The 23,130-nt window shown below is 42.3% G+C and overlaps 1 protein-coding gene across 1 annotated transcript; it reads left to right on the forward strand.

Annotated features, from left to right (window-relative positions):
• Positions 1-6,031, forward strand: kcnk4a (potassium channel, subfamily K, member 4a). The gene is made up of 6 exons (XM_036548859.1): positions 1-201; positions 1,513-1,630; positions 2,469-2,629; positions 3,546-3,732; positions 4,353-4,489; positions 4,699-6,031. Exons 1-6 carry the CDS (start codon positions 13-15, stop codon positions 5,338-5,340), a joined length of 1,434 nt encoding a protein of 477 aa, XP_036404752.1. The 5' UTR covers positions 1-12; the 3' UTR covers positions 5,341-6,031.
• Positions 6,032-23,130: the final 17,099 nt, after the last annotated feature.

A 23,130-nucleotide genomic window follows, 5' to 3' on the forward strand; every position in this document is an offset into this window, starting at 1 on the left:
GTAGACGTGGCCATGCGCTGTTCCACCCTTCTGGCCATCCTGACAGGGGTGCTGCTATACCTGGTCCTGGGGGCGCTGGTATTCCGCACCCTAGAAGCTCCCCAGGAGATCAGGGAGCACAGGCACTTGCAGAGTGCCCGCCTCGCCTTCCTGAAGAACCACTCCTGTGTCAGCCCTGACCACCTGCAGGAGCTCATACAGGTATTCATGCTAATGAGCTGCATTCGCCTGTACACAGGTACATGCGCTAATGAGCTGAACTCATCTAGACACAGGTCCGCTTGCTAATGAGCTGAACTCACCTGGACAGAGGTACACACACTAATGAACTGAAATCTGTTCCAGGTCTATAATTTTGATAATCTACTTAAATACATTTGCTCTTCCTTTTGCATATTATTTAGCCATCCAGTAATTTACAAATATGCCTGTAGTATGACTAAATACATAAATTAATGTATAAATGTCCTTGCATTTATACATTTATATACGCTACTGTCTGCAAGATTATATACACTCTACAATTGTCAAATTTAGTGAATTGACACATAAAATTTAATTCAATCTGACAGACAAAAAAGATCAGAGATGGCCATACAATGCAGTACAGTGTAGTACTTTAAGCACCTACAGTAATAACATTTGACAAATTAATTACTCATAGAAAAGCTAGTTTATGTTGTTTTACTACTTTGTGTAATAGCACAACCTCTATGATCCTCTACCTTTGATCTTCTGCGGTAGGTACCTATGGTTTGCCAGGTTGCTTGAGTGATTACTTGACAGCTCATTTTAGTGTATTAGGTTAGTTACTAATATGATTGAAAACCATGCTAACAGTGTGACTAAAAGTATCAGGGGGCTCAGTACCATGCCTTAAGTTGTCTGGTTGCTCATCTGAATACAGTGTGTAAGAAGAGGTATGTACAGTGCATACAAGGCAACTTCTTTGATTTGTGTGTTACATGATGAAACACTGTGCTTGACTGGAGAGAGTGTTGGCCGTGTATTAATTTGTGTATCTCCATCTTTTTGTATGGCTTGGACGTCACCCTTGGTTTTTCATGTAATTTTCCTATGCCAGAACTCTACATTCCTGTGATCACCCCCCCCCCCCCCCACTTTACCTCTCACTGTAATCTGAATGTAAGTGCAGCAGATATATACAGGGTGAAATGCTCTGCCTTGACCTTGTAGCTCCACTAAGGGGCATGAAAACAGGTGGAGACAGTAAAGAGTAAGGGTAGAAAAGTTCAGCATCATTTGCAGGACAGTGAAAGTGGAAGAGAAAAAAATATTTTTGTAAAAACTAAGATGTTTCAGTGAGTCTTATCAGTGTCATTTCAGCATCCAGTTACAGTGTTTGAAAAAAAAAAAACTTGGAAAACTCGCTGGTCAAGTGTACTTGACTGCTGTGCTTTTTAGCCTTGCATAGGCATGAGGAAAGCAGAACTGATTTTGTTAAATCTGTCTCCCTCCCTTCTTTTCCTCTGCCCACCCCACCCCCTCCAGGAGGTGGCCAAAGCCATCGGAGCGGGCGTGGACCCTGTCAGCAACTCCTCGGACTTCAGGAGCAGATGGGACCTGGCCAGCTCATTTTTCTTCTGTGGAACCATCATCACCACCATTGGTGCGTTGCCACTGGGACTTCACAATGGCTATAATAAGCTCTCTGCCTCAGTCCCATTCTGTTTCACTACATCTAATTTACAGGCAAGACAACTAGATATAATACTTTCAATGTGACTCAACAGTCAATAGTACAAACTGTCAATAGTAGTAGTTAGTAGTACTGCTACCGCTAATTTTGCTAATGCTGCTGATGCTAATGCTAATTCTAACAATAATGATAATAAAAATAAAAACAACATGTGGCAGTTTGGCTTTGTTCTGCCCAGCACAGGGGTGGGTAAGCTGGCAGGGGTTTGCTTGTCTCACTGCCCTCAGGGGCCCTGCGGTTCCTCAGGCACCTGCAAGTCGCTCAGATGGCATCAAAGGAGTAGTGTGTTCTGTGTGAAGTTCCATGTGACTTACAGTGTGAAGAACAACCGTTTGCTCTGGGCAAGTGTGGAGGATCATAGGATCATGTTTGTCTTGCCTTAGCCTGCCTGCACAAGTGCAGAGGTTGACATGGTGAGCTTAGTACAGAACAAGCAATTCCAAAAGAGGGTTGCATAAACGGGGAAAAACACAGTAATGCGTATCTGTGCATAAGAGTAAGGAGCAGGGGCATAACCCAAAGGCAGCCATTTTAATTCTCATGTGCCCACTGCTGTTTTCCCCTTGGCTGGATACCTAATTTGAACTACCTCAGAGAATATGTATCTGTATGGATGGATAAACTGTTTGGCTTGCTCTGGAAAAGAGCAACTGCTGTGTAAATAATACAAATGTAAATATGTTGTTCCATAATTGTAAGTGAGAACAAAACTGACCACAGATGTGACTAACCCCTTCCCTTTTGGCAGGTTTTGGGAACATCTCCCCAAAGACAGATGGGGGCCAGCTCTTCTGCATATTCTATGCCCTGGTGGGGATCCCCATGTTTGGCATTCTCCTGGCGGGGGTAGGGGATCATTTGGGCACGGGGCTGAGGAAAGCCATTGGCAAGATTGAAACACTCTTCCTGGTGAGGGGCCATCCTGTAGCCACAGCTGTCTACAGCTGATGTGATCACATGGTCAAGTGACATGAAGAGCTGATAGTTGTTTCATTGAGCAGGGCATTTTACTGAGCTTTCAGTTCTAAACTGAATGCATTCTGTGACCAGAACAGTATCTGTGACATTCTCTCATTCTCCCGACTCCTTCCCTCTCTCACTCCCCACCATCCATCCACACATCTGTTCACTCTAGTTCAGTTTGCTTTCTTGGCCTGGCCACATGCTTATGTCTCTATTCTGTATGTACACAAAAGTCAGCAGACACTGTATTCCCTAAGAGGAGTGGTGCTAAGCATTCACTCTCTGTCACCCTCTGTCCGTGGCAGGTGGCAGGGTGCCAGACTGCTAGTGACTCACTCTTTCCCCCCTCTCCCAGACAAACTGCAGGTTTTACTGTACTTTGTCAGGGTGCTCTGACATCATTGGGCAGTAATAGCAGTACCCTGTGTTTGCATTGTCTTTTCCCCCCCTGTTCTCACTACTGTCCCTTCCTTCCCTCTTTAACTCTCCTTCCCTCCCTTTTTGATTCTCTTTCTCCCTCACTCTATAACTCTGCCTCTTCCTCACTCAAATTCAGATTCACATTTAAATTCAAATGGGCATGGCATGACAGAGACTTTGTGTTGCTAAAGCATTTGTGTAATTAATGACAGAAAGTAGAAGGTATTTTTATTATTGTCCTTCACCTTGCGGCAGACATACACATATACTCTCTCTTTGTCCCTCTCTCCCTCTCCTTCTCTGTCCCTTTCATAACCTGCCTCTCTATCCCTGTCCCTCCCTCTGTCTCTCTCACTCCCTGCTTCTCTTTGCCTTTCCCTCCTTGTCTCTCTCTCTCTTATTCCCCACTCTCTTAACCCCTGTCTCTCTCCCTCTCTTTCAGAAATGGCGCGTCAGTCCCACGATTGTTCGTGTCATCTCTGCTGTCCTCTCCATCCAGCTGGGCTGCCTGCTTTTTGTTGCTGTGCCAACTGTGATGTTCAAAGAGATTGAGAGCTGGAGCCTGCTGGAGGCGGCCTACTTTGTGGTCATCACGCTGACGACTGTTGGCTTTGGGGACTACGTGGCGGGTAACACATCCAGTCCTTATCGAAGCAAGGCAAGATGCGCTTCAACTGAAACAAGCAGCAGGGTTCATAACCCAAAGGCTGTCAGCTCGATTCGCTGATGGTCCACTGCAGTTGTACCATTAGGCCAAGTACTTAACCAGAAATTTCCCAGTAAATATCAAACGGGAACATTTAGATTACAGTTTGTTTTAAATGGATAACATTTAAAACAAACTGTAATCTGCGTAGGTCAGTCTGGATAGGTGAGCCTCCAGGTGGTGAGGGTATTACCTAATATGTAAAAGAAAGCACCACCACCTTTCCATCTGCACTTAGTTAATGCCCTGCCTGGTTTGAGTGTGGACTGTGTTCCTCCCTGGCAACATATACACTGATGATCACTCTGGTCCTTAAGTGTTGGCATGCATGCGTTGAACAGTAAAGCATACTTTGGCACTTACTCAGGTCAAGCATACTTAGCTTTATTTTTGCCTGGCGGTGGAAGAACCATATGAATTTGTGCCATTGTTTAAGCCTCTTGCAGTTCAGTCTGTTTCGAGGTGGAGGCTTTGCTTAAACATTTTTGCATTATGGTCCCCACCCCCTCCTGTCCCTCCTCCCCCAATATCTGCTCCTTCTAGGTGATAGGGCAGACAGTGACCCCTTGTACAAGCCTTTGGTGTGGTTCTGGATCCTTGTTGGCCTGGCCTACTTCGCTTCCATTCTCACCATGATCGGTAACTGGCTCAGAGTGCTATCCAAGAGGACCCGTGCTGAGGTGAGGGAGAGAGAGGGTCAGAAACATCACAGCCATAAAATCACACGCTGTGAGGCAAATTTTGAGCATGATACTGTAGTTACCTTAGACCTTTGACACTACTTTATAGTGTGTTCTCTTCTTTGCCCCATCTCCCCTCCTCCCTCCTCCCTTATCTCTTCTTTTCTCCCCTCATTTTCTTCCTCTTGCCCTCCTTTCTTTCCTTAAAGATGGAGGAGCTCAGAGCCCATGCCACCGACTGGACCCAGAACATCCAGAACATGTCAGTCGACTTCCGCATCCCCAACCGGCTCGACCTAAACGACACCTTCCACCGACGACGCAAGAAACGGCACTGTGGCCAAAACCCCCGCAGCCATAGGACGGGGCAGAGCTGGGCGGGTGCAGTGGGGGCTCAAGAGGGCAGGACCGGTGGTGAGAACGGACACCTCTCCTGCTGGTCTGAGTCGGGATCCTCGCTGTCCTACTCCGGGGAGTCTGATGAGTCAGCCTCTGGCTCTGAGGCCCCCGAGGCAGCTCCAGCTGGTGTGGGAGGTGACATAGTGGCCTGCCCTTCCTTACCTGACCCCATCAGTTCCCAGCCCCTGGACTATTTTGGGGAGCATCTGGCTTACATCGACGAGTCCTCAGATACTCTGAGTGAGAGGGTAAAAATGGACCCACTGCTTGAACATGCCCACCGCAATTCTGCACCCCCTTGCAAGCCCAAGAGGAGATGCTCCAAAAAACTGCCCCAGAAAAGCCCCAGAACCTGTCTCCATGGCAACCTGGACAGGAAGGCACCCAACGGTGACATCCATCCACCATCTGACCCGCCACCACCTCCTCCAGAACCACCAGAGAGGAACTGAGAGTCGACATGTAGTGCAGGTCCGCATTGGAAATGTAGTCAGAAACCCAGTCAGTATAAGCAAGCATTGAGACCAGCTTTCAGAAGAGCTCTCAGGGCTGTGTCCCTCTGGCCCTCACCTTAGCTTAGATCCACAGTTGAGGAATTTGAGGTATGCTAAGACTATTCGGACATTTAGGGTATTAAAGAGCCATCCCACCCCCTCCCAATTTACACCCCTAAATGGAGACCTGATCACAGGCTGGATTAGAATTCTTCTGATTCATGGGAGTGGGGAAGTACCTGGGGGAGGGGGGATGGCTTTGAAGTCAAATGAAGTATGAAACATGTATGGCTGAATGTAACCCAGCAAAAGTAAGGTATTTGTGCGTGTGAGTAACAGAGGGAGAGTAACAGGTTGGTACCCAGTTATCATGTAGACAAAGCTCCTGCCCACAGGAAGTGCCTCCAAAACTCACCACCAATCCCTGACCAGCAAGCTTCCACAGTTTCCAGCATGGGAACTCCATTCAGTGGGATTCAGTTTCTTCTCTTGTAAACTGCCTTACCTCATCTCTGCGTTACAGAGCTGAACCAGCAGCGGGCAGACCACAGGTTCCCTGGCTTCTCAGGCCCAGAGGCTCATCTCTGTAGTGCCTTGGAGCAAACTCCTGTGTCTGAACTGCAGGTTCTCAACAGCTAAGTGCAAGGGCACCCCCTCCTGGAATCCTGGTGCAAGTACAATTGTCCCACACTTGCTCCAAGGTTTTTCTTCATTCTCCTTTGTGACACTGAAGGAGGCTTTATTCCTCCAGCCACAATTTGACCTTACTTTTTAGTAACAAATTTCAAATGTTTGCTACTTACAACATGTTTTTTTTGTATTTTAGCATCATATAGTTGTGTGAAAACAGCACAAAACAACTATGGATTTATTAACTGATTGTGGAATGTACACATGGCATGTTGACTGCAAACATGGAGTTTCACAAACATTTCACATTCTGGCAGTGCCTACGCAAACAGTGATGATGCAGTTTTAAGGAACAGTTAGTAAGGGGGGTAGGAGCTTGAATTTGGTATGTTTTACTTTGACTAATTATATATATATATATATATATATACATATATATATACAGGGTTGGGAGGGTTACTTTTAATATGTATTCCACTACAGATTACAGAATACTTGCGCTAAAATGTAATTTGTAACGTATTCCATCAGATTACTCAAGGTAAGTAACGTAATCTAAATACTTTGGATTACTTTCTAAACACTGTATTTTTAATTTTTTAAAGTATGTAAGTAAAAGTGTGAATGTGGCATATAGCCTACTGGTTGGGTGATTCTCACGAACCATGTCCAAGTGATGTCAAAATCTAAATAGCTAAACTTGAGCTATGAAAGTTTTAAAAGGATGTGTACCAGTATAATTCTCATTACCGATATGTTGATATGTGTACCAGTATAATTCTCATTACCGATATGATGAAGGGGAAAGACTAATTAAAAGGTCTATTTTACTGAACTTTTCACATTTAGACAAACAGGTGCATAAAATGATCACAACAGTACATTAAAATTTCAAAATATTTTAATAGACTTACTCGAAGGAGCAAGACGGAATCCGAAGAACTGCTTAACGGTTTTTTAAAGAATGTTCATCCAACTAAAGCTATGTTCACACCAGCTACATTTACATGCACACATTTTTTTTCATTCGGAATGAAATCTTTCCGATGGAGGATTCTGAACATAGCCTACTGTTTACATGAAAGCGATCGGATAGTTTGTGCGCGTTTACATGTCACAAGCGTACAATCGGAATAGACTGACATGCAAGATCCCGCATCCAGCACTCCCGCCTAGCCGTCTTCAAATATGGGCGTACCGCGTAGGCTACTATAGCCAAACTTTTCTCAATTCTAATAAGGAAACAATTCGAAAGAAACCTCCTCTTCGTACAGATATTGAATGAGAGAAGGCGAGCACGGGATGTTTTGTGCCGGGATACCGTCCTGTACAAAACAATACCTTTTCTGCCCATTTCGTCCGCCAAAACAAGACGGATGTGGATGAAAGTCCGAAGCAAGGACTGGTGGGACAAAGTTGTCCTACACACATTTACAGATCTGGAATGGAGAGACAACTTCAGGATCACACGACAGTCATTCATGAAGTTATGCTCAGTGACGGAGGGGTATATGGCACGAGACGAGGCTACAGTTAGAGTTCCCATTCCTATCACAATGCGAGTCGCAGGGTAGCTGTGCAGAATATGTTCACGTGTACATCACACGTAGGCTACAGGAAAAATGCTAGTTTGGTGGCGGAGGGAGCCATTGAAAAGTGATACTTTTTCGTACGGCTGCACGAAATAAGGCGGAGCAGGCAAGCCTCCTCCGTCTGTAACGCTTTCTCATTATTTTTATAAAACATGCGCTGCGGCTCCACATTGCCATGTTGTCCTAAAAAGCAAGCCCATTTTATTACCCTCCAATTTGGTTTGTTTAGTCAACTACTTCTACTTCTGGGCGCAATGTCATTACGAATGTGGATAAGACCGAAAATGAGGATTGCCACCCGGACACACAGATCGGATCTGATCACTGCAACATAGAATGCGGACAGTCAATCAGGAAGATCGGATATGCAAAAAATCGGATTAGGACTGACAGTGTGAACATAGCATAAGGTTCTGAACGGTGATTTTTAGAATGTTCACTTAGCATTGTTGTGGATAACATTTTGGCACCCCCATGTTAAGTCTATGGGCATTTCATCGCAGTTTCTTCAGAATTGTAAATGTTAACTCAAAAACTGTACATTACACGAAAACACAAGTCTGAAAAGGCATGAGCCACCCTAAATACATTGTGAGTGAGAAAGGAGTATCTTAACAATTTAATGTCTAATATGTAGTGTAAAATTGTTGGAGTAATCGCAGTTTTGAACATGTGAAATTTCACTTGTTTTGTATCTACTTGTTAGCTAGTTAGCTTTAATACTATACCTACTAGCCTACTAGCTAGCTGAATAGCTAATCCAGTGCAGCCAAACTATGTAAAATAGCTAGCTAGCAATCAATATTAGCTTAAAAAATGAAAAAGAGAACTTCAAGATGCTTCTTCAGGTTAGAGGTTGACTCTTTTGAAGCGGATAGCAGTTTGGTTGCTGGCAAACACAGCTTGCATTGTAGGCTACTGTTATGTTTCGACCTTTGCCAGATTTGAAAGTACAATAGTCCCAGTATTTCCATGACATAAACGCGTTGCGCTGGTTGCTTTCTGTCTGACTCTCCATTCTACTGCCTTGTAAGTCAAGCAGGCTGCGCGCTTTTTTCTTCTTTTTTTCGTGAGGGGCATATGGGAGATACACCCCAGAATTGCCCATCATTGAATAGATTTTGCTACTGAATAAACATTCAATGAAAAAAAAAAGAAATTAAATCCAATGTAATCCCTTCAGTAATTTAAATATTTTTAAAACGTAACTAATTTGATTACCATCAATTTAAATGGTAACTGTAACGGAATACAGTAATTGGTATTTTGTATTTTAAATGGTACACGTATTCCGTTACTCCTCAACCCTGTATATATACAGACGGGTGACAAAGGAAAACTGAATAAATGAGTGGAGAAACATAACGAATGCACAGTACACACAGGTGTACTGCATGGTACAATTAAGATATTAACATCCAATCATGCTCTGTGGCATGTATAAAAATGCTGAGCAGGCCCAGCTGATCTCGATTTTGGCTTTGAAAGAGGGTTCATTGTTGGGGCACGGATGGCAGGAGCTTCAATCACAAAGCGCAACTGGCTAGTGTTTCAATATGAACAGTGACTAAAGTGATATCTGCATTTAGATCTATGGGAAAGACATCAGTAAATAGTAGGGCTGTACTGAAAAATTCGAAGCTTCGAAGCTTCGTTCATTGAATTGACGTTCGATTGTGAAATTAAGCATTCGATTTTTAGGATGGGTGCTCAGTTGCAGTTTTAAGGTCATTGCTACTGTAATACAAGAAATGTAATTGTTAAAGCGACCTACTTTTTATTATCATTTAACATAATTTTGCCAATAAACTGTGGGTCGCCCCCAAGTGTAACAGATCTTTTTTCGTAGACAAAATGCCTTTAGTGGTACGAAACGCATAAACTCAATACGAAACCATGTACCACCGTAACGCGTTTTGTCCACGAAAAACACAAACGCGTTAGTATTGTGTCCACGAAACACTGAAGAGAGCACATGCTTTAGTGCACAGAAAACAAAACGGATGATTCGTGTCATGCACTGAATTGACCGTTGTGCTTTTCATTTTGTGGACAAAAGAAACTCAATTTGTAGACAGAAGTAATTCTGTCCACATAATAGATGTCCCAGGCCAGTATTTATGCTTTTGTGGCATTTTGTCATTTTGTCCACTTAACTGTTTTGCTATATTACTGAAAGTATGATGTGCGCTAAAGGGATTTAGCACAATATATTCGTTGACTCCGCAGTTACAGAAGGCATTCCGTCCACGAAAGCAAAGGCTGCTTGAACTTTCGTAGATATCAGTGTTTTGCTTAAGTACAAAATTATGTTCATAGGCTATATTACTGAAGGTATGATGTGCACGAAAGGGCTTTGGTCCAATACATTCCGTGAGTCAGTAGTTTACGGAATGAAATCGCACAGGAATAATTCCGTACACTAAAGCAAATGCCGGTTCAACTTTTGGAGACAGAACTGTTTGTTACATTAATTTGGTCACTTACGAAATGCCGAAACAACAGGCCAAAACGATGACGTTACGTCACAGACATTCGAAGCTTCGTTCGAAAAGGTTGGCTAAAATTCGAATGGCAAAAAATGGCATTCGATACAGCCCTAAATAAATTGTGGAAATTGTGGTCGACTGCGCACATTCGATGACCGTGATGCTCGTGCATTAGTGCAATATGTAAGGAAAAACAGAAGAGCAACTCTTCCTCAGGTGACTGAGAATGTCAATGCAGGACGTGATTAGACTGTGTCAGCAAGAACAGTCAACAGTTGACAATTACATAGAGAGGGATATTATAGTAGGATTACAGTGCATAAACCCCTCCTTACAAAGATGAATGCATATTTGAGAGTTCAGTGGTGCAAACACCATAGGCACTGGTCCACAGAGATTTGGAAAAAAGTGATATGGTCAGATGAGTCATCTTTCACCATATTCTCGACAAGTGGACGAGTGCATGTGTGGCGTACACCAAGAGAACGGTACAGGCCTGAATGCTTGACCCCTACAGTGAGGGGTTATGCTCTGTTATGATGTGGGGGGCATTTTGCTGGCATGGTTTGGGTCCACTTTTCCCCTTAGAGGGAAAGGTCACTGCAAATCAATACAAAGTTGTTCTGAGTGATGACCTTTATCCTATGATGAAACATTTCTATCCTGATGGGAGTGGTCTCTTCCAGGATGACAATGCCTCCATCCATAGGGCATGAGAGGTCACTGAATGGTTTGATGAGAATGAAAATGATGTGAATCATATGCTGTGGCCTTTGCAGTCACCAGATCTCAACCCAGTTGAACACCTATGGGAGATTTTGGACCGATGCGTTATACAGCGCTCTCCGCCACCATCATCAAAACACCAAATGAGGGAATATCTTTTGGAAGGATGGTGTGTCCCCATTCCAAGAGTGCGCAGACATGAGTTAGGGGAAGACGCAGTTCATGCACAGCTCTAGACAGGGAGACTGTGGAAGCCCAGCAGGGGTTGCTCTTGTGCAATATGTTGGACAACCTGTCACAACCTACACCCTGTGGAACAATGTCGACTTGTTTTACCGATGTGGGCTCCCTCTCAGTTATCCTTGGCTGATGACAGGGCTGGGACTGAACCTGGGCAGCAGTGCTCAGCTTCTGTTCAAAGCAAATGTCCAGCGATGCCCAGAGCTTTTTTGCTCTGTTCCACTTTGCATACAAAAAGGCCCCATCTGGAGAATTCAATTGAATTGAATTCAATTTTATTTCTATAGCGCTTTTTACAACACAAGTTGTCACAAAGCAGCTTTACATTTTTCCCAGGCCTGAGACCCCCTGAGAGCAAGCCTAAGGAAACAGTGGCAAGGAAACACTCCCTAATTTACAGGAAGAAACCTTGAGCAGAACCTGGCTCAGAGGGGGAGCCCATCTGCTTCTGGCGGCACTGGGCAGATAGAATTACATAGAATACTTGAAATTGTACAATGTACTTTAAGACATTTGAGTTTTGATAGACAGTAGTAAATAACAGTGATTATAAAATGTATCCTAGAGAATGTCCGGTTCTTGGCACGCAGTTGGCTTGATAGGCAGGGCAGCGAAGTAGCAGGACTGGAGATCGAGGTGTGATGCTTGGACAACAGGGACAGGAAACAAATAGAGAACAGTGATTAGTGGATGGTAAGAATGACATGAATGTACAGCAGAGAGGCAGGAGAGGAGGGGCAGGGAAAAAAAGGTGCCAGTGTGCAACAAGGAAAAAACCCCGGCAGACTAACATTATGGCAGCATAACTAGGGGACGGGAGGCAAGGAACCGGCATAGTCATGAGGGCGGCCCTACGGCAGTCAACACCAGTTCACGGCACAAAGTCCATGTCATGACAGCAATGACCACTTAGTCCACCAGAGACTCTAGGATCCACGCCAGCACCAGGCCATGTCCCTCAGATAAAGGATTTACTGTATAGATATGTTTTTAGCCTAGACTTAAAGGTGGAGAGAAAGTCTGCTCCCCGAACATCGGTAGGTAAGCTGTTTAAGCCCCCACAGGAGAGGGGCTCGATAGGAAAAGGCTCTACCATCTATAGTAGTTTTGCCCACTCTTGGAACGATGAGAAGCCCGGCATTTTGGGAACTAAGGGCTCTTTGTGGAAGGTATGGATTAAGAAGGTCCTTAAGATAGGGAGGGGCAAGGCCATTTAAAGCCTTAAATGTGAGTAAGAGTATTATAAAATCCATCCGGTATTTAATGGATAACCAATGGAGAGAAGCTAGAATTGGGGTAATGTGCTCAAAACGTTTAGTTCTAGTTAAGATTCGAGCAGCTGCATTTTGTACCAGTATAGTGGGTGGCAGTGTAGCATAGTGGTTAAGGAGCAGGACTCGTACCCGAAAGGTTGCCGGTTCAATCCCTGCTGGGACACTGCTGCTGTACCCTTGGGCAAGGTACTTAACCCACAACTGCCTCAGTAAATATCCAGCTCTATAAATGGATAACATTGTAAAGAACTGTAACCTATGTAAGTTGCTTTGGATAAAAGCGTCTGCCAAATGAATAAATGTAAATGTACCAGCTGAAGGGGTTTTAGTAAGACATTTGCACATCCTGACAAGAGGGCATAACAGTAGTCTAATCTGGATGTTACAAAGGTGTGGATTAACTTTTCAGCGTCATTAATTGATACATGCTATATTTATCAAATGGAAGAAGGCTGTCCTAGAGGTGTTAGTTATGTGAGTTTCAAAAGAGAGCTCAGGATCAATGATGATGAAGGCTTTTGATAGCTGTGCTTGAGGAGAGGGAGACACCATCAAGGTCCAGTGTAAAATGAGTGAATTTGCTCCTGATTGAATTTTGGCCTATGACCAATATTTCGGTTTTGTCTGAGTTAAGGAGGAGAAAATTTTGGGCCATCCAATTCTTTACATCTGTTAGGCAGGCCTCCATGTTTGAGATATTCAGAGGGACATCAGGTTTGACTGATATGTATAACTGAGTGTCATCCGCATAACAGTGGAAGCTAATGTCATGTTTTACGGATGATATCACCAAGAGGCAACATGTGTTATACATGAGAAGAGCAGAGGCCCAAGCACAGATCCTTGTGGTATACCATATCTTACTCTGGAACGAGCAGAAGATTCATTGTTAATGGAGACAAACTGATATTGTTCTGATAGATAGGACCTAAACCAGGATAGAGCCTTTCCACTTATGCCAACCAGGTTTTCGAGGTGGTGGAGGAGGATACAATGGTATCAAAGGCAGCACTCAGGTCAAGTAGCACAAGAAGAGAGATACAGCCATTGTCACAGGAGAGTAGAAGATCGTTGAGCACTTTCAGGAGAGCAGTTTCGGTACTATGATGAGTTCTACAGCCGGACTGAAAGACTTCCAAAATGTTGTTAGCGTGTAAAAATGCACAGAGTTGCTTTGAAACTGCTTTTTCCAGGATTTTTGAGAGGAATGGAAGATTCGAGATGGGCCTATAGTTTGACAGGTCATTGGGATCTAGATTGGGCTTCTTCAGAATAGGCTTGATAACTGCTACTTTGAAAGACTGAGGTACGTGTCCAGAAGTAAGGGAGGCGTTGATAAGATTTAGTAACGATGTGCCAATTGCAGGTCGTAGCTGTTTTAGGAAGCTGGTTGGTATGGGGTTTAGTTGGTTGGTAGAGTTATTAGTTGAATTGATAAAAGAAAGAAAGTCACTAAGTTCAATGGGTATAAGCACGAGGCAGGCCTAATAGACGTACCTATGTTGTCTGGGACGGGACTGGCCAGGCAGGAGGCAGAGGTCAATGAAAATTTTTGTATTGTGTCTCTTATCGTTATGATTTTACTATCGAAGAAGTTCATGAGGTCATTGCTACTATAAATACCTGGCATGTTAGGGTTAACCGATGATATTTCTACATTTATTCATTTACAGTGCCTTGCAAATCTATTCAGACCCTTGACAAGTTCTCCCATTTTACTGAATTATAAATGATTGAAATATTGTTCTATGTGATATTTTATTGAAAAACACAGACTCAGAATGACCTATTTTGAGGTGTCATTTGTTTAAAAAAATTTTAAAATAAAGCATGGAAGAGCCAAGCTTACCCAGATGAAACAATTACCCTAACAAGGACACGATAGCCTTACTATTGATCTTAACCTGTGAACCATTAAAGTAACTGTCACATTTTCTGGATAAATGATCACATTTTCTCTGTTTAAGGATCATTGGGCAGGGTGAAAGACTAAAGAGAAAATGAAGACTAAAGAGCATTCTATGAAAGTTAGAGATAAATTAAAACAAAAGGTACACAATAATATACAAGAGTTAGGTTACCGTAGTGAGCACTGTTGGATAAATAACACATTGCATCTAAGTGCATCTATGAATATTCCCAATCCACTGTCTCACTGTAGTACAGGAAGTGACAGACCATTTTGGTAACTTTTTTTCCCCCTCATTTTTCCATTTTCTCTCCAATTTGGAATGGCCAATTCCCTGAATTTTTGGAGTGCCCAGTTTGTCATTGATGTTCGGTCCCATTGCACAACCCCCACTGTCAATCCGGGAGAGTGTGGACAAGACACGTGTTGTCAGCCGCTGCTTCTTTTCGCACTGTGGTCCAGTCCACAAGCTAAGCTAGCACAGAGATGAGTTGGAGGAATACATTTCATATGCAGCTTTGGCACATGGACCACAGGCACCCGATCGACCAGCAGGGGTCGCTGTTGCTAATGGGACCGAAGCCCCTGCTGACGTACCCACCCCTATCCCCGGCGGAACAAAGCCAATGTGCTCACTGTCGGCTAGTGACACGGTTGGGTCAACCCGGGCCAGTCATTCAGAACGAGTGCTTTTAACCACTGAGCCACTCGGGAGCCCCATCTTCTTGGTAACTCTTGGTTACTTTTGTCTATGTCTCTCAGTTCGGTATAATCATTGGTAGTACTACTAACATCATGCAGCAACTTTTGTATGTACTGTATGTGCTTGATAGTAGGTGCTGTTGTGCAGCTAGGTAGCTGACATGTAGCCATCCAAAATGAGAGGAAGAGCCCCTTTTTCAAAATGTCACCATAAGACAACATAGTACTATATATCCTACACTTTGTGTCAAAATGATTTATGGCCCCCCCTCCTTGCCGGCTTGATTGACAGGTTGGTTTGACGGTCAGCTGTCATACTGATTGATGTGTGTGTGTGTGTGTGTGACGGTTTAGATTTATGACTTAGGATTTTATTACAAAAGAAAAAAGAAAAAGAATGTGATTGTAGGGGGTAGCTGTGGGAATGGTCCACGAAAAGGGTGGTGTGTTGCCAGGGCATGTTGTGACATGTGTTGACCTGTCCTGATGGTTATAGAATGTGTTTGACCGGGGATTGGTATTCTGTTATTCTGTGCGTTTTTGTTGTGCAACTAACTCTAACTAGTTAGCTGTTTAAAAATGTCTGCATTTACAGTAACAAAGAGTGTAAAGAGGGTATCTCTCACTACTATTTCCGCCACTATTGCAGACGACAAAATTGCTTTTGTGCCAAAAAAGAAGAAATCCGAGGGTTTGATCCGATTTCTTCAAAATGAGAAGGAAGCTCTGGAATACGAATGACTTTTGTCTGATGGCCGTGTGGTGGATATGTTTTTGACAAAGTTGCACATGTTGTGAAAATGTACACTGTTGAATCTGGGGAGGACACGTTGTACGTTTCATTCCCTGCTAAAGACGGGAGTTTGTTTAGAAACAAAGTTTGGAGAGACCTTGAAGTCCCTGGTTTGGACAACGTCTACAACGCTGCGTGGAATGGTGTGACACAGCAAAAAAAGCTACTATATATATTACTATATACTATACATTTATATGTGTTGTGGTGAATACACAATTGTGAAGGCATGTGAAGATATACATGTTGAGAGGATGATGTGTGACCTGAAAGTTATGTTTCTTTGGAAAGACATGCCTATTCTACATGATGTTTTCAAGAAGATGAACAGGTTGTTCAAATGGTGTGATGCTTTGGATAGATACCAAGACATCAAAGTAAAACCTTTTCAGATGCGGGGGTCTGACCTCCAGTGTGACTGTGGGGCGGACCATTTGGAATCACCACCCTGAAATGTAATTGAAGTAGCAACGCCTGAAGACAGCAAATGGATTGACGAATTGTGCGATAATCTGGGGAAAAGGAATTTAACATACATACCGAGGTCTGAGGCTACCGAACAACTAACCACATTCTCTTCTCCAGGGGAGGTAGAGGTTGTGTTGACACTACCACACCCTGCTGAAGACGTGGATGGATGCGTTGCCCCGCTGGGGTTCAAGATCCATTATGGTCACTGTAGGTGTCATACTAGAACACATCATTGGAGTAAAGTTGCGGAAATGTTGTTTTGCCTGTGAAGTGAGCCATCCAAGCCAGTTACAGCATTCATGCCTCTTTGAACCTGATGCCTACTTTTTTCAATCACACGTCGAGGAAATAAAACATAAACTTTTTAAGCCAGAGTTACTAGAAGCCATCACGTGTCTTCTGGGTACATACAGACTACATCCAACCCCACAAAAAATTCATGGCTTTGTGGAGGCTATTGTCTACGAACTGGAAGAAGAACCATACATTTGTGAGAAACTGAGGGAAATCAGGGAAAAACTTGTTGATCCACAGTGTGAGCACTTTGTTTTAGATTGCACGGACTCGTGCCAAAGGGCAGGCACGGTTAATGCACAGGCTGGCCTAGGCTGCAGCCTAGGGGCCCCACGTGTGCGAGGGCCCTGGATTGGCCAGACTATTTTTAACACTTTCGCAGTAATTTTTTTTTGGGCTATGTAGCGCATGGTTTGTTATGTTGTCATTAGCGTTAAGGTTCTCATAGTTTTCAGTTAGTGTTCGCTATATTTTTAACTTTAAAATGAGTTTATATAGTTTAGATAAAGGTTTCTTAGATGTTGAAATGGATGCTATGTTTTCTATTAATGGTGGTGGTTGCAAATTATTGTTGGATAGTTGTATTTTATTTTTAAGTGCCTTCTTAAGTTGCAGATACTGTAAAAAGTTTTCTTGGGTGATGGCATATTTCTGTGTTAGTTCATGGATCGTCAAGAATTTATCATTTTCAAATAGGTGGTGTATATGGGTGATTCCTTTACTTTTCCATGAGTTAAATATGAAGGTGGTCTTGTTGATTAAGAAATCTGGGTTGTTCCAAATTGGTGTGAGTTTTCAGGGATTAAGTGGGTGGTTGGTGATGTTACTGATTTTCCACCAAGCCTCCAGCGTTGTTGAAATGGTGATGGTTTTATAGCAGTTATGTTTTTTGATTGATTGGGACAAGAATGGTAGTTCTTTAATGGTGAGTTCTTCACATATTGACTGTTCTGTTTTAAGTCAGGGGTCTTGTTGCATGTCTGAATATATCCATTTCATTATGTACTGTAACTGATGAGCTAAGAAGTAATGAACAAAGTTTGGGGCATTTAAGCCACCACACAGCTTGCTCTCTTGAGGTACTGAGAGTTTAATTCTTGGTTGGTAATTGGATGTTGGAAAGACAGGAGTCATTGAAAAAAGATAGTTGATTTTTGGTAGGATTGACATTTCTACTGCAGCTATGTGGCCAGAGAGTGAGAGTGGTAAGTTATTCTATCGGTTTAACTAATTCCCAGTGGTTTTAAGAATTGGCATGAAGTTCAGTTCTAACAACTCTGAAAGGTTGGAGGAAATATCAATTCCGAGATATCGAATGTTACCTGTAGGGATATTAAGTGAGAGATTGGGGGACACAGCATTCCACTGTTCCTGGTTGACTGGGAGAATAATGGATTTTGACCAGTTGATTGAATATTCCGAGATGGTGGAAAATGTCCCAATCAGATTGAAAATAGCTGGAAGTGATGTTAGAGGATTTTGTGTATACAGTAATAGGTGATCAGCATATAGACTGACCTTATGGGTTGTGTTCATGGTGGTGATACCAGTGATTTTGGTGTCTTGGCGGATGGCAGCTGCTAGAGGTTCAATAAACAGGGCAAATAGTAGGGGTGAGAGTGGACATCCTTGTCTTGTACCCCTGTGAAGTGTAAAACATTCGGAAATTATACCATTTGTGATTACTGATTACAAAATTTTGATCCATTGAATAAATGACTCCCCAAAACCTAATCTTTCTAATGTGGAGAATAAAACCGTCCAATTAACCCGGTCAAATGCTTTTTCGGCATCTAATGATAAAATAATTGTATTGTTTTTTTTGTTTTTGGCTATACTGAGATATACTCAGATTATACTCAGAATACTTAGATTGAATAGGCGGCGCATGTTACTTGATGAATGCCTGCCTTTAATGAAGCCTGTTTGATCGGGGTGTATTATAGAAGGTATGACTGTTTCTAAACTCATGGCTAGTGCCTTACTGATGATTTTAATATCTGTGTTAATGAGAGATAATGGGCGATAACTTGAGCAGAGAGTTGGGTCTTTATTAGGTTTAAGGAGGAGTGATATAAGTGCTGTGTTCATATGGAGTGGAATGACAGAGGAATTTCTAATTTCAGTGGTCATTTTAATAAATAATGGTGATATTGTTGGCCAGAAATGTTTATAAAATTCTGCTGGGAAACCATCGGCTCCAGGTGCTTTATTATTTGGCATTGAAAACAGTGCTTTTTTAAAGTTGTCTGGTGAAAGTGGTCAATCTAGATTTATTACTTGATTTTTTTTTAGCCTGGGGAGTTTGATATTGTCAAAAACGGTTTGAATTGCAGACGGATCACATGTACAGTTGGTTTTGTAAAGGTTATTGTAGAAGGATTGGAAAGTTGCTGAGATATCATTTGGAGCTGACATGGTATTCCCTTCAGAGTTTTTAATGACTGGTATGATTGTTTTTTCTTGTTGTCTTTTTTAGTTGATTTGCCAGATACTGTCCAGATTTGTCATTTTGTTCAAAATGGTAATGTCTGAGTCTCTGTATAAGGAATTGGGTTTTCTTATTTATGATGGTATCAAGTTCATATTTGGCTTCAATTAGTTCTTTATGAAGGTCATCTGATGGATTATCGGCTACTAGCACAGTAAGCTTACCAACTCTCTGCTCAAGCTTTTTTTCCAGGTCTTGTTCTTTATTTTTCCTGTGGGTGGAATATGAGATGATTTTCCCTCTCAATACTGCCTTAGCCGTTTCCCATAACGATGTAGATGAGGTTGTTAGTTATTTAAATTTACTTCAGAGGAAAAAAAAAACTTCAGCTCTACTGGCCCATAAGAAACATTAAAAAAAATTAAGCAGTTGATTGGGTAGATGTGGCCAGGTTCATAAGGTCAATTTGGTTTTCACATAATAAGTCACTGCTTGTTATGTGTCAGGGTTTATTAGAATTACCTTTAGTAGTATTTGTTATGTTTGAGTTGAGAAATAGTTGCTAAAAATTTAATGTGTGGAAACGTTGCCGCCTACTGACGCTATCTGGTACTGCCTTCATATTGCATTTTCTTTTCCTTACAAAAAGAACGAGAACTTACCGTAGGTGTATGGTACATGCGACTGGCAATCGCAACTCAGTGAAACTCTTCAGAAAAAGGCCCCGTTATAGCCCCTTCTCTAAGTTTATGAAGGCCATATCCGTAAGTCATCGTTTAACATTATTTTCTGCTGTTAAAGCCGTTTTGTGTTATTGAATTTGGCTATATTGTGGTAGCTATCAACGATGCTAGTTGTCATTGCTACTTGAATGTCGGCGGTTCTGTAGCTTAGCTTATTAGCAGTGTATAATGGTACGTTTATATAATGTAATGTGTACAGTTACGATGTGTAAACTGTATTTCATACGGGAACTGATATCAATTTCATTTCCATGTCTGTTTCAGTTTCACACTTTGTCATTAAAGAATCCCGGTACAACGAAAATTGCGGTCTGGGCTATTTATGGCAAGTGTTTAGCTGCTGGATATCTGCGTCCCTTAGCAGAGAGGCTAAGACACTGTATATATACACTGTATATATATATATATATACATATATATGCCATGCCGCTATAAAGTACACAGGCAGACGATTAACTCAAGTACTCACCTGATGCTAGAGAAACAAATAGTTAATTTGGGATTTGCTGTCTCCTTAAGAAGAACCAAAGAAATAAAATCAAACTATATGTACCGTATTGAATTGCATAGCATCACATTCTTGTGCATCGCATCGTATCGCGTTGAATCGCATTCTGTTGAATCAAATCGTGTGGAATCGCACTACATCGCAATAGGGGTGAATCATATCGTATCGCATTAGTACTTGCCTCATATGTATCTTTAATGTATCAGATCGTTGGCAATGCATGGAGATCTGTATCACATCTGTATCGTAGCCCGACTATGTGTGGTGCGGTGATTGACGGTATTTTTCGAGGGCTTTTTTGAATGGCCGTGCCACTATTTACAAAAGGGTTCAGCATTGTTAAACCGCATCTTAAAAGGGCTGCTAAAAACATTGCTAGCGAAGTGGTCAGTAATGACACGGGTAAACATCGCCAGCAACCAGCATGGTTCCGGCATGTTGGTGATGCCCCGCAGATCTGTGAAAAGACCGCCTGGTATGTGTGACCCGCGTGCAAAGAAAAACAAAGGGGAGCGTAAGAAGAGGCCAGTGTCGCGGGGTCGCGGGGTGAACAGCGTAGTCACACATCGGCTGGAAGAGATTTTAACACCATTTTAACACCGTTTTCTTATGTCACTGACATGTCAGAAGAGTACGTTAAGTCAGAGTTGGACCTATTCACAGTCCCCTTGACAAACGACGATAGAAAAAAACACATGTAGAAGTGCCACCGATTTCAGTAATATCTGACATGGCGCCTAGTGAATGGTGAAGACTATATTGATCTGAACAACACGCTATTGTACATACGACTCAAAATCACAAAACCCGATGGGACAGACATCGCCGACGGCGCACCTATCGGATTGATAAACTACCCCGGTGCTACTACTTTTTCACAGGTTGATGTGTCGTTGGGCGACAGGCTGATCTCACAGAGTTCAAACACATATCCGTATCGTAGCATCATAGATTATTTAATCAACACACCCTGGAAACACTTTTCTCAGCCGGATTCTTTTACAAAGACACGACAGGACATATGGATGTTACGGACCCCGAAGCCGAAAATCATGGACTGACAAAGAGAGCTGCGTTTACAAACGCCAGTAAGGTGTTGGAGATGCTGACACCAATCCACAGCGATATATCCTTTCAAGAAAATTTGATGTTAAATGGCGTTGATATTAAAATACGAATGACCCAATCAAAGAACGAATTCAGTCTGATGCGCAATGGTGCCATAGCATAGCCTACAGCATCCTTATATGTTAAAAAAAGTTTCTGTATCCCCCGCTGTAAGGTTAGGTCACGTTCAGGCATTACTCACTCCGATTGCGAAATATCCGATCGATAGAGTGCATCTAAAAAATTTCTCCATACCGGCCGGTACGCGTGTTTCTAACCAAGAAAAATTATTTTTAGGAACGCTACCCAAATCTGTTGTTATAGGTATGGTTGACAATGATGCATTTACGGGTGCTTACAATAAGAACCCATTTGCATTCAGACATTATGATTTAGAATTTCTAGCCGTCTGCGCAGATGGTCAGCAATTTCCCGCTAAACCCCTTCAACCCGATTGTCAGACTGGGGCAGCTGTGTGTGATCGACAGCAATCGACAGAGAAGATTTTTTGGACGGTTACACACTCTATGCATTTAAGCTCACACCCGACGAAGAATGCAATCAGCATTTATCCCTAATTAAGTTTGGAAATTTAAGGTTGGAAACACGTTTCAGACAACCATTGCCACATACTATCAATTTGATAGTCTACGCCATATTTGATAGCATAATTGAAGTGTCCAACCGTAGACAGGTTCTGGTGGATTACTACTGAAACGATGAATACCGTTACGGTTATGGACAAAATCTCCGCAAATACGCATTTTCTTGGTGTGTTAGCATGTGATCAGCTACCTGAAAGGCCTGTACAAAAATTACCTTCGTCAGTAATAATCAACAGGCATAGTTCGGATCTTCCCGGCGAACATTGGCTAGCAGCCTACATAAGTGAGGATCGTGTCGGATGTTTTTTTTTTTGACAGTTTTGGAAACAAACCAAACCACAAACTGTTTCCGTCATCCATCTATACGTTTTTAAGAACTACGTGTACAAGACTGCAATTCTCAAAAAAACAGGTTCAAGATTTTCTGTCGACCACGTGTGGTGAACACTGTTTTTTCCCTCTATCATATGTCAAGAGGATTGGACTATGAAGGTCCATCTAGATATCTAGATATTCTGATAATTTGGTTGAAAATGATAACATGGTTTCGCTATTTGTGAAAACATTACAACCCAGGGTATGCATTTCTAATATGTTTAACTGCGTTCAACATGTACCAATGGGGAAAATGTTCATAAACAAAAAATTAATGTACTACAATGGTGGAAAATAAAACAAGACAAATTATACGAGTCAAAGTTTTTATTTATTAACAATTGTCAAAATATACAAAACAGCTATGTACAGAACATAGCTTTTTGTTTACAACAGGGGTACATTTAAAAGTCGAACCATGCGGTACTGTCCAAATCAGGTGATCTAAGCATGGGTGTTTCAAGACTTTTTGTAGGTGTTGCGTAACCATATCATCCTGTGTTTTTAAATGAATTGATTTCGTCTTTAACACGGAGGTTTGGAATTGTGGAAAGGGGGTATGTTTAGAGTCGCAATAGCTCTCAGGAATTCGCACCAACCTCGCGGTCTACGTTTGACATTCACTGTTTGTGGCGCTGTAACACTTTTTACTAAAATATGTGAGAGCCGGGGATGACGGAGCCGTTTAAAATAAATTCGCCTGATTCACTCCACGAAGCCACGTCTTTCGATTTAAATATCTTATCTAAAATGTATCGAGCATTCTCCGTGTTTCTCGGTGGCACGTTTTTCAACACTTCTTTAACCACATTATCTTGCTCGTCATCAACAACGACAGAAGTTCCTGGCGAAGCTTGAG

The sequence above is a fragment of the Megalops cyprinoides genome, chromosome 16, assembly GCF_013368585.1.
Source record: "Megalops cyprinoides isolate fMegCyp1 chromosome 16, fMegCyp1.pri, whole genome shotgun sequence".
NCBI classification, from domain to species: Eukaryota; Metazoa; Chordata; class Actinopteri; order Elopiformes; family Megalopidae; genus Megalops; species Megalops cyprinoides.

Excerpts from the sequence above, each read along its gene's own strand:
- kcnk4a (XM_036548859.1), top strand. The coding sequence starts at position 13 with ATGCGCTGTTCCACCCTTCTGGCCATCCTGACAGGGGTGCTGCTATAC. Across the intron at positions 202-1,512 it reads ACCTGCAGGAGCTCATACAG|GAGGTGGCCAAAGCCATCGG; the intron begins GTATTCATGCTA and ends CACCCCCTCCAG. Across the intron at positions 2,630-3,545 it reads AGATTGAAACACTCTTCCTG|AAATGGCGCGTCAGTCCCAC; the intron begins GTGAGGGGCCAT and ends CCTCTCTTTCAG.